We start from the raw sequence: 12,797 nt of genomic DNA on the forward strand, positions 1-12,797 counted from the left end.
CCAACACATTTTATATGCTCATAGAAACGAGTACTACTGAATGGGCTTTAGGGCTCTGATAACAACACCAAGAGCAGACTACTCACGCTCGCATTCCATACGAAGGTTATAAAATATGTCGATAATTGAAACGTGAGAATACTCAAAAGAAATACAGTAATTGTTCAAGTGGCATGGATGAGACTATAACAGTTACGGACGAAAATGATAACAGTTCAAGCTCTCGAACAGCATCAAGTCCCTACACAGCTCCGAATCTAGTCAACAACTTCCTCCAATACGAGCCAGAGAACCCGAAACCAAACATCACGTGTTGAATCATGATGTAAAAAACTAGGATTACCGTCATAACAACCCGGAATGACACTGGATAGACATTGTTGGGCCCAGAATATCCCAGCGTGGAGATCGCTGGAGAATCCCAAGGATAGCGCTGCAAAGCGACATCGGAACCCGGACCGGTAGGACGGCAGTCATCCTGGGGTAGCGGAGACCAACTGCTAAGCTCAGGAACTGCTTGTTGATATTTATGGATCTGGGGGCCCAGGAAACAACCACCAACCGATCCCACTGAGTATTGTTCGATGATAGGCAGACCAGCTGTTTCAAGAGAGGCACCTGTGTCGCAGTTGATGCGGAACACACAGGAGAGATCTCCTGGCTGAACCCAAAGTAGACTGAAGAGCAAGACGTTGACGATTATGTACATCACATTCAGAGCCCAGTTCCTGAGTACACTCCTTCTGAAAGCTCCTCCATATGAGGAAACGTAGGCATGTGTGCTGAGTGTCGTAAGCAAGAGGATAACTTGGACGGGCATATCATAATTGTCACCTTTTTTCGCCCACTCTTGTGGCGGCACTTGGAGGTCCAGAGTGTTGACACGGCTATACCACTCACTGTTAGAAGGTGACCACAGGAGAGCAAATGCCACAATTTGGGTGAGGAAAAAAGTGATGATAGGGACAGTACACATCAGGATGGTTCTCCAACCAAGGAGAGACCCACTAGGGCGATAGTCGCCGAGTTTTGCCGCCGGACCCGAGAGAGTCATCGTCCACACCATGATGACGCTGATAAGGACATCTTGCGATATCCAGAACCATTCCCCTGGCACTTGATTCCCTATGATAGTACCGACAATTCGAGAAGTAGTGAGAATGAACGCATATACGATGAAGAAAGAGTAAGTCGCGATGTTGGTGGCAAGACACGCACGACCTTCACGAATCATATCAACAACTGTGAAAAGGGAGCGACCATCACGACCTGAACTGAATGGTGATACCATAGATGCCTCCGCCTCAGATAAAGCCATGCCAGCATGAGCAGCACGGAGAGCACCACAGTCATTACCACCATCACCGCACATACCAACAACCAGCTTACGAGATTGAAGATACTTCGTCACGTTCACCTTGTCCTCAGGCTTCATACGGGCGAACACCAAAATATCTTTCCAAAGCTTATCGAGCTCATCAGAGTTCCTAGCCAAATACTTCCACGCAGATCCTGTTACTGCCAGTTGGTCTACCCCGGCCTCCACATCACAGCAGGGCTCGTTCGTCTCAGTGTCAACCCAAAGGAGCTCATCCATCTCCTCATCATAGTCTCCTATTAAAAGTCGTCCATTTTTGCCTTTCCCAATTATACCACATTCCTTGGCAATAGCGATACCAGTGAAGACATTATCGCCAGTGCACATAACGTTGCGAATGTTGCCGGCGGTCAAGGCCTCAATGGCAGCTGGGGAGTCGGGCTTCATCTCATTGCGGAAGAGAAGCAGTCCGCACATGGAAAGGTCGAATTCAAAAGAGTCCCTCTTGGCCGCTGTGATTTGCTCGTCCGTGAAAGAGCCGTCCAAAGTCTTAGTCGCCATTGCCAAGGTGTAGAAATTATCAGAAGCACATCCCTCAGAGACTTCAACATAGTCTTTGGGGAGTGTGTCGGGCAACGACAAGGCGGCCACACGTTCATACGAGCCCTTTATGACGACAATAACCTCATCCGTTGACAGATCTCTGACGACAATCCCGGATGTCATTCTGTTGTGGTCGAACTCAAGTTTCTTCAAGACCTTGAGTTTATGCTCCCCATTCGGTGAAGTTATGATATCATCTGAGCTCTCCGGCTTCGGGAGAGACCATCCAGTCATAGTGAGCATCGACACTTCAACGTGGTTACCAACAAATGTTCCATCACGGAGAGTAGTCACAGTGTGGCAGCAAGCGAGGCCGTATTGCATCTTCAGAGGGACGCGCTCAGAAATCACACGTTTGTTTCTCTCATCGAGAGGAGGCAAATCCGGCTCAAACTGCACCTTGCTGAGGAAGGTTCTACTCGAAGGGTCCACGGCCACCACCGCCGCGAAGTCCATACCGTCCTTCGTGATGGTGCCGGTCTTGTCGAACACCATCGTTGAGATCTTGCCAGCAACAGGAATCCTCCCCGGTTGGAGACATGATATCTGATGATGCTGCTCGAGTCTGAAGGCCGCCACTGACTGGCCCATGACGATAGAGACGGGCAACATGGGGTTCATCGTCTGAGCAATAGCACTCAGAATTTCCAATACGGTGACCACCCAGGAACCCAGACTTGTCGTGGTCATGAACAGAATGATGATGAGTACAGCATACAGAGCTAGCATACTGTAGATAATTGGAAGCTGATCAGTGTACTTGAACCTAGAAAAGAATACCAATATGAATGAACAAAACCATTCAAGCTATCATTAGTTCCATGACAATGCACACTCGGCATTACACAATGTATGTGCCCGAAGACACTGAGATACGCTCAAAGCAGTTGACTATGTCCTATCGTGGATAGTCCTATATATAGCACAAGCGTTTGACACAGGAAAGTCAGCTCGGTAGAGTCTACCTGACAGATTGTGGGGAAAGTACCATACGAATGAGTTGTCCCTTCGTCGTGAGAGCTCCGACACCGGTTGCCAGCAAAATGGCACGACCATCGTGCGGGCCAGTTGACTGCATACACATAGTGCCTATGAGAAATTCCAGAAGCATCACATGGAGAGAGCCTCTGAGATCTCACCTGCATAGGCCTTGTTCTTCTTGGTGATTTCAACATCTTCAATGTCATCCACAGAGAATTTCTGTATGGGCATGGGCTCACCAGTGAGCATGGACTCATTGACGATTATAGAACCCTCCACGACCACTCCGTCACAAGGGAGAGGTTCACGTTCCTCCACTTTGAGTAAGTCGCCGAGGACCACACCATGGGAGCCAATTTCAATCCACTTGCCTGATCTCAGAGCTTGCACCCGTGTCTCTAACTTCGCCAAGGTAGCGATCTTCTTCTGACCCCTCCTTACGATGAACAAGGCCCGATAGATCCCCGCAATCAGAGTCATGCCGAGCCATATTATTCCAATGTTCCACGTCGTATACACGATGTATGTCCAGGCCGCAATAGACTGCAGTATGTAGAGAACATCGCTGAACTCCGAAGCCAGGCTCTCAATGATCCCGGGGACTCGCACTCTGATCTCGTTCGGACCCGTTTCCTCCAACTCAAGTGTGGCCTCCTCGTGACTTAAACCACCAGTCCTCAGCCGGTGATGCATCTCAGAAGCTGTCCATTCTCCCATGCCAACAGGACGGAACCGACCAACGTCAGTATCAAATACATATCTAACGCACATATACTCGTAACACTTAACGCCGAGCAGTTTATCGTATTCAACTTCAACGATCGTCTTGCGGGTGGCGCTCCTGAAGCGTGCACGTAGTCTGTCCCAAAGGGCCGATATGTGACGACTGAAGACCGGCACGTCCTCATCAGAAGCCATTCCTGGATCTATCATATCCTTAGAGTCCTCCGCGAGAGGTACCGCCTCCTCAATAACCACATTCGTAGCCTCACTAAGATGTGGCTCGGGCAACATGAACAGCGTAACGAGAGAGTGATAGAATTTAGATAGCACGGCAGCCAGTACGTGAAAAACGACCATTGAGTATATTGCTGGTATAACAACTCCGTTCCAGTCAGTTTGCCAGTCTGAGAGGAGTTCAGGAAAATACGAAAATGAGACGAAGATGATGATGCAAAGGTATGCTAGGATAAGGAGAAGAAGCCAAGCATAGAGAATGACGGTTCCCATCATGGTTTTCTTGTAGCCAGTCTGGATGAAGAACCTCTCAACTTCGTCGGGGCTCTCAAATGATAGACGACGGCAAGCGGACGATTTAGACTTGATGTATCGAGGGGCTTGAACAGAGCGATAGATCAAAAATATCGCAGATATGAGGAGCAGACCGCAAAGGGCACAAGTCCAAATTATGGCAGCGATTGCTCCGAATTCCATTTTCCGTCAGATGATGCGGAAATATTGATAAACTAAAGCACACCATTTGCGTGCGACTGCCATATAGTTCTCGCATGCATAGCACAGTCTTGTTATTCGGAGGTTACCCCCAACTGGCCTGGAACTAAGAAGGCCGCTAGGGATGATGGACCAGGCATTCCCCGTCAACTTCGTATTAGCCCTCACTAGAAACGAAACATGAAAATGGTGAATTGCAGTCTCAAAACTTTGTTAGCATTCAGGTTTTTCGACCGTTGACTAACATCTGGCCTCCAGAGCGAATGGATGACCAAACTTGCCAGAAACCATCCCTCATTCGATCGTCCTTCTGACTAGGCCTGATGTTACCCAATGACATTCATCATCATCATCATCATCATCATCATCATCCTCTAGTACTGAGGAATTGAGAGAAGATAGCGTTTCAGAACCCCGCCGAAAGTTGATAAAGACTCAACATCCTCCAAAATATTAAATTCGATAAACGATAGCTATATTGCTATCAAGCAAAGGGGAAAGAATCTACTGCATCCATAACACTATGTCAATAATCTACAGATAATCACCATCGTACTCGTGGACGTAGCCAATACCACGTAAAAGGAAGTCCTATTTTCGGAAAGAAAATAGGACGAAAAGTACTGACCATCTGGACAACAGGGAAAGCTGTAAGGGAAGCGCAATGGTGGTGGTATCATGTAGTAATGACTAGTGTACGATAATGTCTGAACAAGTGGCATAATAAACGCCTGCGAACTTGGACCACATGTAAAGGATGGTGTAGGGCCCAGGCTCAACGTTACTAGGTATAATAATATCAGCAGAAGTGGTGTCCTTAGTAACATGTTTGTTATAAAATGGTAGGCAGTCCTCTAGCGGGGTGAAGTCTTCCCATGAAGGATCAGAACTGTATGGAGCCATCTTGAACACGATGCATGTCCCTGACACCTAGAGATGATGGCGACTATGAGAAACCACGGCCTACCGTCAGAGACGGAGTTAGTGTGCCCGTTGCCCATCCAGGAGATATGTAGTTTTTGCCCTGAATGTGAACCAGCTCCAATACTCGATCATACGGAGGTCTCACCTCGAGTAACTTCTGCACGGTCGTTTGTATTGGAAGCACCAAGCGAGCCAGCCCGTCTACATGGTCGTAGAGAGCTTTCGTCAAAAGCCTTATATGGCGGGGGCAGATTCTGGCACTGACTTAGGGATGACTTCGGGCACATCGGGCGCTACACAACAGAGAGGCTTCACGTAGATAACGATTTAAGATTCTGATTTACTCACCGCATAATAATGGTCGGGATTGCCGTGCACGTTTGGGCCCATCCTAGGATGACCGCTTCTGATGTCTCCTATCAAATTAAATACCCAGCTGTGGGCGGACGCCTCCATGATGATGGAAATGATGATAGCACAGATCATCATAATGCATTCAAATGATAACCTATCAAACAATGTCATTCATCTACAAATTGCGCCATCACTGACACTCGTATAATAGAAGCATCATTGAGCGCAATATGCACCCGAACGATTCTCAAGGGGTATCAGGGACATAACGTCAGGGACGTATTATAATTCTCCTCGCTAGGAGGTAGACAGTTCTCAGTGCCTTGTGGTGACGGGGTCTCCTTCTACCGTCAACTCCGTGATGAGTAACCATCCACCTCAGCATAAAGTAACTCGACTTCCTCCTCCGACAATCGTGATATGAACTCGAGCGAGACGAATTGGTGAGCTAACGTCACTAGCTCCTCTCGTTCGAGAGAAGCCTCGGTCGTACAGTCACTTTTGTCGAGTAATAAACCATAGTTACGACCATCCCACAAGCACATAACAAAACAGTTCCAGGAACAGACAAGGAAACGCATTTTCCTCTACTCACACACCAAATAAGAAGCGACTCTTTTGCCGTAGAGATCGAACCGCCTCGGGACACGAATTGCTCTCCGAACTGCTTCCAAGGGATCCCCTACTCCATCGTATTTCCGCAGCTCCTGAATTTCCTGGTCAGAAAGAATCTTCTGCGGAGGCATATCTTTATCAACAGTCGCAGCGATCTCAAGCCGTCCATGGTTCAGCTTCCTCTCAACAATCCGCAACTTTTCTTCGTTCACATTTAGTTCCACTTGTGGCGTCGGACTATCGAAAACTCGGGACATGCTACTCTCGATTTCTCGATGAGTGAACTCCCAAATGGACCGCGGTGAGGACGTTCTTCGCTTTTCGATATAGGAATTGACAGAGTATGCAGTAGCATCGAAAGTCTCCCTTAAGTGACTCGACTTGAGAAGGCTAATGATAGCAACTGCCACTTCTTCGATTTCGCAGTGGAGATTTTTCCGGCATTTTTCGCTCAGTTTCAACAACGTCAACTTTTCCCCTCTCGCAGCTGCCTCATCGAGCTGATAAAAAACCTCTCTAACGATCTTGTCTTCGCTCGGACATTGCTTGAGACTTTTTCTAGGCGGAGCGGAGCTCTCGTTGTTGCAGACATCACAATAACCATCACAAGATGGGCATTCAGCATCCCCCATATGAGCCGCAAGATACCCTCTTCTACACCGAGTCGTCGAGAAGGCGTACTCGGCCATTACATAGAGCTCCTGAAGGGCATTAGGCTTCCAATAAACCATCACACTCTGACGACATATGTCGAATGGCGAGGCCATCAGTATTGAGATCGCTGGTCTACCATCGCGACCACAACGGCCTGGCACAAGGAGTAGGTACATCCTCCGAGACGTTGGATAGGCTCATACCGGATTCCTGCTGATAATGTTGTATACTAGGAGGCACCGAGAAATGTATAACCCAGCGGACACTGTCGTGATGTACACCCATACCAAAGGCGACCGTAGCGACGATTACTTTGCTCTCACCTGACTTGGGCTAATTCACGCCACTGGCCATGTCGAGTGATCATGGGCTTACCGGACATCCACGACTTGTGAACCGCCGCCCGACTGTCGGTCCCGAGCTCGCCATGATACCACACAGCAGGGATACCGGCGTGGTTCAGACTCGCACACACATCCTCAGTTTCTTTTCTACTCAGACAATATACAATACCATTCGAATCAGCAGGCGAACAAGAAGCACACAACCTGACAGCAAGTGGAAATTGAAGTCCTAAACACTGCTGGCTACTTCGTCACAGTCGCCAACAGTTGCTCCACCGCTTTCGCTTTATCTCTGGGTTTATAAAGGACGCCATAGAAAATGTTGGGTCGATCGCAAGGAGCTCGCTTAACGTTAGTGCGCGACCGATCCAGATCTAGTCTACCGCATATATCCTCAACAACTTGCGGAGTTGCCGTGGCTGTTGTAGCGACTATTGGTACTCCAGGGAAGTGTTTTCTGAACATTTACTAAGCATCATCATCACGTATGCTGCTGCCACTACCGCAGCATCCCTAACTTCAGATAGTCCTGGCGAAAATCGTGACCCCACTGTGAAATACAGTGACTCTCATCTACAGCGATCAAGCCAATACTCTTCGCTTCGTGGAGGCGACCAAGAAGGTTCATGAACTGGGCACTTTTCGCGATTCTCTCCGGCGTTACGAAAACTATCTGAGGTGAATCACATACAAGGCGCGGACGAATGCCACGTGGGAGGGATCGATGGAAAGATGCTTCACAACTATTTCCGACAAACTTTGCGGTACATCAACGTGTTTTTCCTTTAATTCTTTCCGTATTGCTGTTTGCCTTTGTCTCGGCTCCTGCGCGCTCAGCAATCGCGCAGCGACACCGACAGCCAACAACGATGAAACCTGATACCAGTCCGGACCGCCTATATAGTAATCTCGGCAACTCACCTGGTCATGCATGAGCGAGATCAGAGGGGAGACCACTACAGTAAGTCGCTTCTCTTTAGCTTGGGTAGCTGAGGGTAGTAAGTCTGCGCCCTACCACTGAATAGCACAGTGCTCACCACCCATAAGAACTGCTGGTAGCTGATACACTAGACTCTTCCCGCTGCCTGTAGGGGATACCAATACGGCGTCCGACCCGCTTAGTATGGCGTTGAGAATACTCAGTTGGTGGTCACGGAATTGCTTCACACCAAAGTACCTGTTCGGCACACTTGTTGAAGGGAGATAGCGATATTCAAATGACGAGTTTGAAATAATATGCACATGGTCAACTACACCAAGAATGAGGAAATCATGGAAAATTCATCTTGGATTTTTTATACACTCCTACCCAGAGTCTTCCGTAAGTTTTGACAACGTAGTGGGGGAAATTCTATAATTAACGAGAAAACTTCCGAGCTTAGCTGAGGGAAACCGCGCATACACTCCTCCAACACTGCAAATGATTGCCGAAACAGAGTACTGTGCGATCGGCCCTCGTTCTGCGCATGGTCGACCACATATGTTGGTGACAATATGGAAATTCTGAGGAAATTTTGCAAAATTCTTGTTGGTTCATGGACATTTCTACCCTACTTTGTATATGAACTCCTATAATTAGTGAGGAAACTTCTAGAGTCAGCTGAGGAAAGCGATTACATATATTACAACACTGATGGCTCGAGGGTTAGAATATGTGCACCAGTGAGGGAAAATATGCACATGCTCAACTACATATGAAAATCCAATATGCAATAAAAACGACAAATCAGATAAAATTTGACAATTGCGAAATATGTGCATATTTTCCCACACTGACGTGCACCACAGTAGAGCGATAGTTTTCATCATTGTAGTAACCAAAGTCCACTAGCCTACCGCCAGGCCGCATCACGTAAACTGGAATCCCATGAGAAACCAGTGTCAGCCCATACCGATGAGGACGTTGGAGACGGCGAACTGCCCAACTTGGACCGTAGTCTTGCCAGCTTACTTCGGAGAATCTGAAGACCAATATATCTACGATATACCATCAATACGGCTAGGCAGAAAAACTATGTTTCGGCGTCTGTAGCTTACATCTCTGGTGACACGCAACTCCTCAATTTGCCTCTCGACTGAGTCCAACTCCTCTTCCAAGGCGGCAACAGCAACGCGTCCATCATCATCACTGCTGAGATCCACTACTTCTTGGGTCATGACGAAGAAGCTCAGGAAGAGCCGCTAAACTCTGCTTACTTTCAATCATTAGGGAACAATGGTTGATGAAATCTAGAGATTCTATCTACCATCATACTCGTTAAATCATCTAACCTCAAACGTCGGAGATGAAATACACCTGAGCTCTCAATCGCTTTGTAAACCTACAGCTACCCATAGTAAAGAGCAATGCTATTATATGAACTCAACAAAATTTCTTACGAATTTTATACACGGATTTGTTGAACGAGTCAGTGTATGAAATTCGTAACGGATATTTCGCAACCGAACGGAATTTTCCTATGAAGTCCCCCGAAGAGTCAACGGAGATGTTTAAAACACTTCCCCAGAATTCCCGGCTGTGCTCTCAGGATTGCATCTAACTTATACCAGTCGTTGGGTTGACGAATACCACAGCCGCGAAAAGGATGGCGATGATGATGATGAAGAACCGACACACTCGCCTTGAGCCTCACACGACAGCCAGGTGTCACCTGTCCACATACGCTAAAATGTATGTATAATGAATGCACGCAGTGCGTGAATCATATTGTCGGTTCGATAAATAACATTGCCTACTACAAGAACTGAATGATTACATCCTGTACAAGACAACGATCACCCAGGCCTCAGGCTTAACTGACAACGTCCCCACCGCGGCGCTACTAAGCACAACCGTTACGTGTTGAGGAAGTAAACTCTGTTATCAACAGCGGAGAGATATGCTGCATTGTCGCCTATCAGATATTATCAATCAAAAAACTCGTCCCTTGAGGAGTAGGAAATCGCATATCGAACAAGTCAACAGGACTCCCAAAATGTCCATCAAAACCTACAAAACAACACTACCATAACATCCGCAAATTTTCAAAATCACTCACTTGTATAGCAGCACCAGCGTGAGCTGGGTCCGAGCCAAGACGATGCAACAACAGTGGGAGGAGGGTACCGAGAAGGATCGACGAGAGCACAATCGTCATCATAGAAATAGAGATGGCAATTGATTCAATCTGAAACCAATACTGTGCGATAATAATTGTATACCATCTTTCCTCGAACTCACAACTGTGACTTGTTCACCATCGTTGATAGGTACAATAAGCGTTCTCACGGCACTGACAACACCCAATACGACGGCCATGCCCATCGCCATGCCGATCTCTCGAGTCACTGATCTCCCTATCGATAAGCTGTCCTGTTGTCCGAGAGCTAACCGACGTACCTGACGACAAGGGGAGCATCTCTTCCTCTGTGGAGGCAGCACGTTAACTGATGAATTACCACCAACACTGCACTTTGGCTGCCAGCATTGCCACCAGCACCAACCAGCATAGTGAGGAAGTAGATGATGACGGGATGAGTCGTGAGAAGAGTACTATAGGAGGATAATACGAATGATGATAATGACTGTAATAATAGTAGTCCCAATAGCCATAATATCCTGTCACGATAACTGTGGTAACTACCGTCCATCACCTGACGATAATATTCACTCACCCACTAAATCTAAGCAGTGAAATTCCAACTACTACTATTACTGATTTCTATGAAATCACAACTACTACTACTATTACTGATTTCGATGAAATCACAACTACTACTATTACTGATTTCAATGAAATTACAACTACTACTATTACTGATTTCAATGAAATCACAACTACTACCACTACTAATTCCAACCACAAGAGAGTCGCTGAATGACATTGTCATAGAAAATAATAACATAGATCATAGTCATACTTCTACCGTGAAATAGTACGACGAATACCTCCTAGTAGTATCGATAGACACGATATAGTTAACAAATATTATCACATCAAAATTCAGTAATACCACAACGGACCCAATAAGGGGAGACTGCTCACTCTGTGACGGCCAATGGAATGTTCATCATCCTCGTCTCCAGCCAGTGCCACATCCCCTACCGGACGCCGACGAGCTTCTCGATAGCGTAGGGTCGCCACTTCCCTGAAATACACAATACATCCACGATAGTTCCCATCGGGAGGCAATACTTCCTCAACCGCATGATCTCTTGTCCTTGCCTCTCTATCGTCTCGATACTCTCATCTCGTCCGAAAGACATGGGGGCAACAACGTGAAAAACTGTTTATTGCAGCACCAGCGTTGAAAAACATACATATGCTCAACTACGTTCGTTGATCACAATGTGAAAATTTTTCTACTCCAAACTTGTTAAAACTACTGAGCTCAGCTGATGAAAAACAAACACGTTCACCCGAACCAAAGAAACAGTCATTTCAACAGCATACTCCTTCCCACTACCCTTCCTGTTACCACCAGAAGCCCATGTCCCTTTCCATACTACTATCAAACTCAACAACTCAAGAAAAGCAGAAAGCTGATGATGATCAACCACCAGCAACACTTTGAATTTTCATTTTCGTTATCTCCGCCCTGATCTCTCCGAGCCGTGTCCATATCTCCTTTTCCCGCTCCGCTCGAACCATAATTTCCATTCTACTGGTCTCCAGCCCGGCGCTGAGAGCATCTTCCATCATTTTCCTTTTACGACAAATGAACTTCCTCCATCGTGCCACCACAAGTATCGCGAGGCTCTCCTGAAAAGATCAATTTAACCAACACGTTTTCTTCATGAACTGATACCCATTCTGGAAAAATATGCATATGGTCAACCACATGTGTTAGTGAAAATTTTGTATTATTGGTTTCTGTGCACTCCTACACGAATTCGTATGTGACCTTTCAATGAGCTCAACTCAAGAAAGCGAGCATATATTCCTCCAACACTGCTCTTCCCCTTCACAACGGGTCCCCGAGTCGACTATCATCAACGGCAGGCAGCAAGATATGAATCAAAGTAGTGATGGTGACATTGTAATGGTGAATCTTCAAAGTCAATTATACTACAGCAGTTTCTGTTAGAGCTACGACAAGTTATTCTACCACTACTTATAAATTTCAGAGCGATCATCACTAATCTCAGGAGAAAACGCTGATTTTTCACATTTGCATATCAAATCGGCGCCCACTGTAGCTACTCACCTGTCGCCTCTTGACTGCCTCCATCACAACAACGATTCTCCCCATGCCCGACCTCAAGAGGCACCTCTGAAGACTCTCCACTAACCGCCGTAGCACCAGGAGTTGACGCGTAGTCCCGTGCCAATCTATGAGGTAGCGGCGCTGAAGTCGTCGGTGTCCGTCTTGGATGGCAACCTCCAAACAGGACTGCAAATTTTGCTCAAAAGTAAGACGTTTCTTCCACTGGAAGAGGTACCTCCTTCTCAGATTAACCTGTAAGGAGTATCTTAGGTTGCAGCGAAGAAGATACAAAACATGTCCGAAAATGACCGCCTACCAAGCCTACCTCCATAATAGCCTCCAAGCGCCGTACCACACCTCGGTGA

At 46.9% G+C, this 12,797-nt stretch overlaps 4 protein-coding genes across 4 annotated transcripts; all 4 read right to left on the reverse strand.

Annotated features, from left to right (window-relative positions):
* Positions 1 to 241: 241 nt before the first annotated feature.
* Pmar_PMAR006017 (P-type ATPase, putative) lies at positions 242 to 3,982 on the reverse strand (the record flags this gene model as incomplete). The annotated part of the gene is made up of 3 exons (XM_002774390.1): positions 242 to 2,687; positions 2,887 to 3,010; positions 3,061 to 3,982. 3 exons carry the CDS (start codon positions 3,980 to 3,982, stop codon positions 242 to 244), a joined length of 3,492 nt encoding a protein of 1,163 aa, XP_002774436.1.
* A 1,062-nt stretch (positions 3,983 to 5,044) lies between these two features.
* On the reverse strand, positions 5,045 to 9,402 carry Pmar_PMAR006018 (eukaryotic translation initiation factor 4A, putative; the record flags this gene model as incomplete). The annotated part of the gene is made up of 14 exons (XM_002774391.1): positions 5,045 to 5,277; positions 5,322 to 5,378; positions 5,424 to 5,571; positions 6,319 to 6,637; positions 6,929 to 7,055; positions 7,105 to 7,224; positions 7,277 to 7,449; positions 7,493 to 7,702; positions 7,749 to 7,914; positions 8,004 to 8,121; positions 8,167 to 8,219; positions 8,283 to 8,422; positions 9,082 to 9,206; positions 9,283 to 9,402. 14 exons carry the CDS (start codon positions 9,400 to 9,402, stop codon positions 5,045 to 5,047), a joined length of 2,109 nt encoding a protein of 702 aa, XP_002774437.1.
* A 686-nt stretch (positions 9,403 to 10,088) lies between these two features.
* Pmar_PMAR006019 (conserved hypothetical protein) lies at positions 10,089 to 11,491 on the reverse strand (the record flags this gene model as incomplete). The annotated part of the gene is made up of 6 exons (XM_002774392.1): positions 10,089 to 10,234; positions 10,284 to 10,412; positions 10,466 to 10,624; positions 10,684 to 10,878; positions 11,271 to 11,373; positions 11,421 to 11,491. The coding sequence occupies 6 exons, from the start codon at positions 11,489 to 11,491 to the stop codon at positions 10,157 to 10,159; spliced, it is 735 nt and encodes a 244-aa protein (XP_002774438.1). The 3' UTR covers positions 10,089 to 10,156.
* Positions 11,492 to 11,777: 286 nt separating this feature from the next.
* On the reverse strand, positions 11,778 to 11,987 carry Pmar_PMAR006020 (hypothetical protein; the record flags this gene model as incomplete). The annotated part of the gene is made up of 1 exon (XM_002774393.1): positions 11,778 to 11,987. A coding segment is annotated over one exon (210 nt), but the record flags the coding sequence as incomplete, so codon positions are not given.
* Positions 11,988 to 12,797: the final 810 nt, after the last annotated feature.

The sequence above is a fragment of the Perkinsus marinus genome (assembly GCF_000006405.1).
Source record: "Perkinsus marinus ATCC 50983 genomic scaffold scf_1104296958234, whole genome shotgun sequence".
Classification (NCBI taxonomy): Eukaryota; Perkinsozoa; order Perkinsida; family Perkinsidae; genus Perkinsus; species Perkinsus marinus.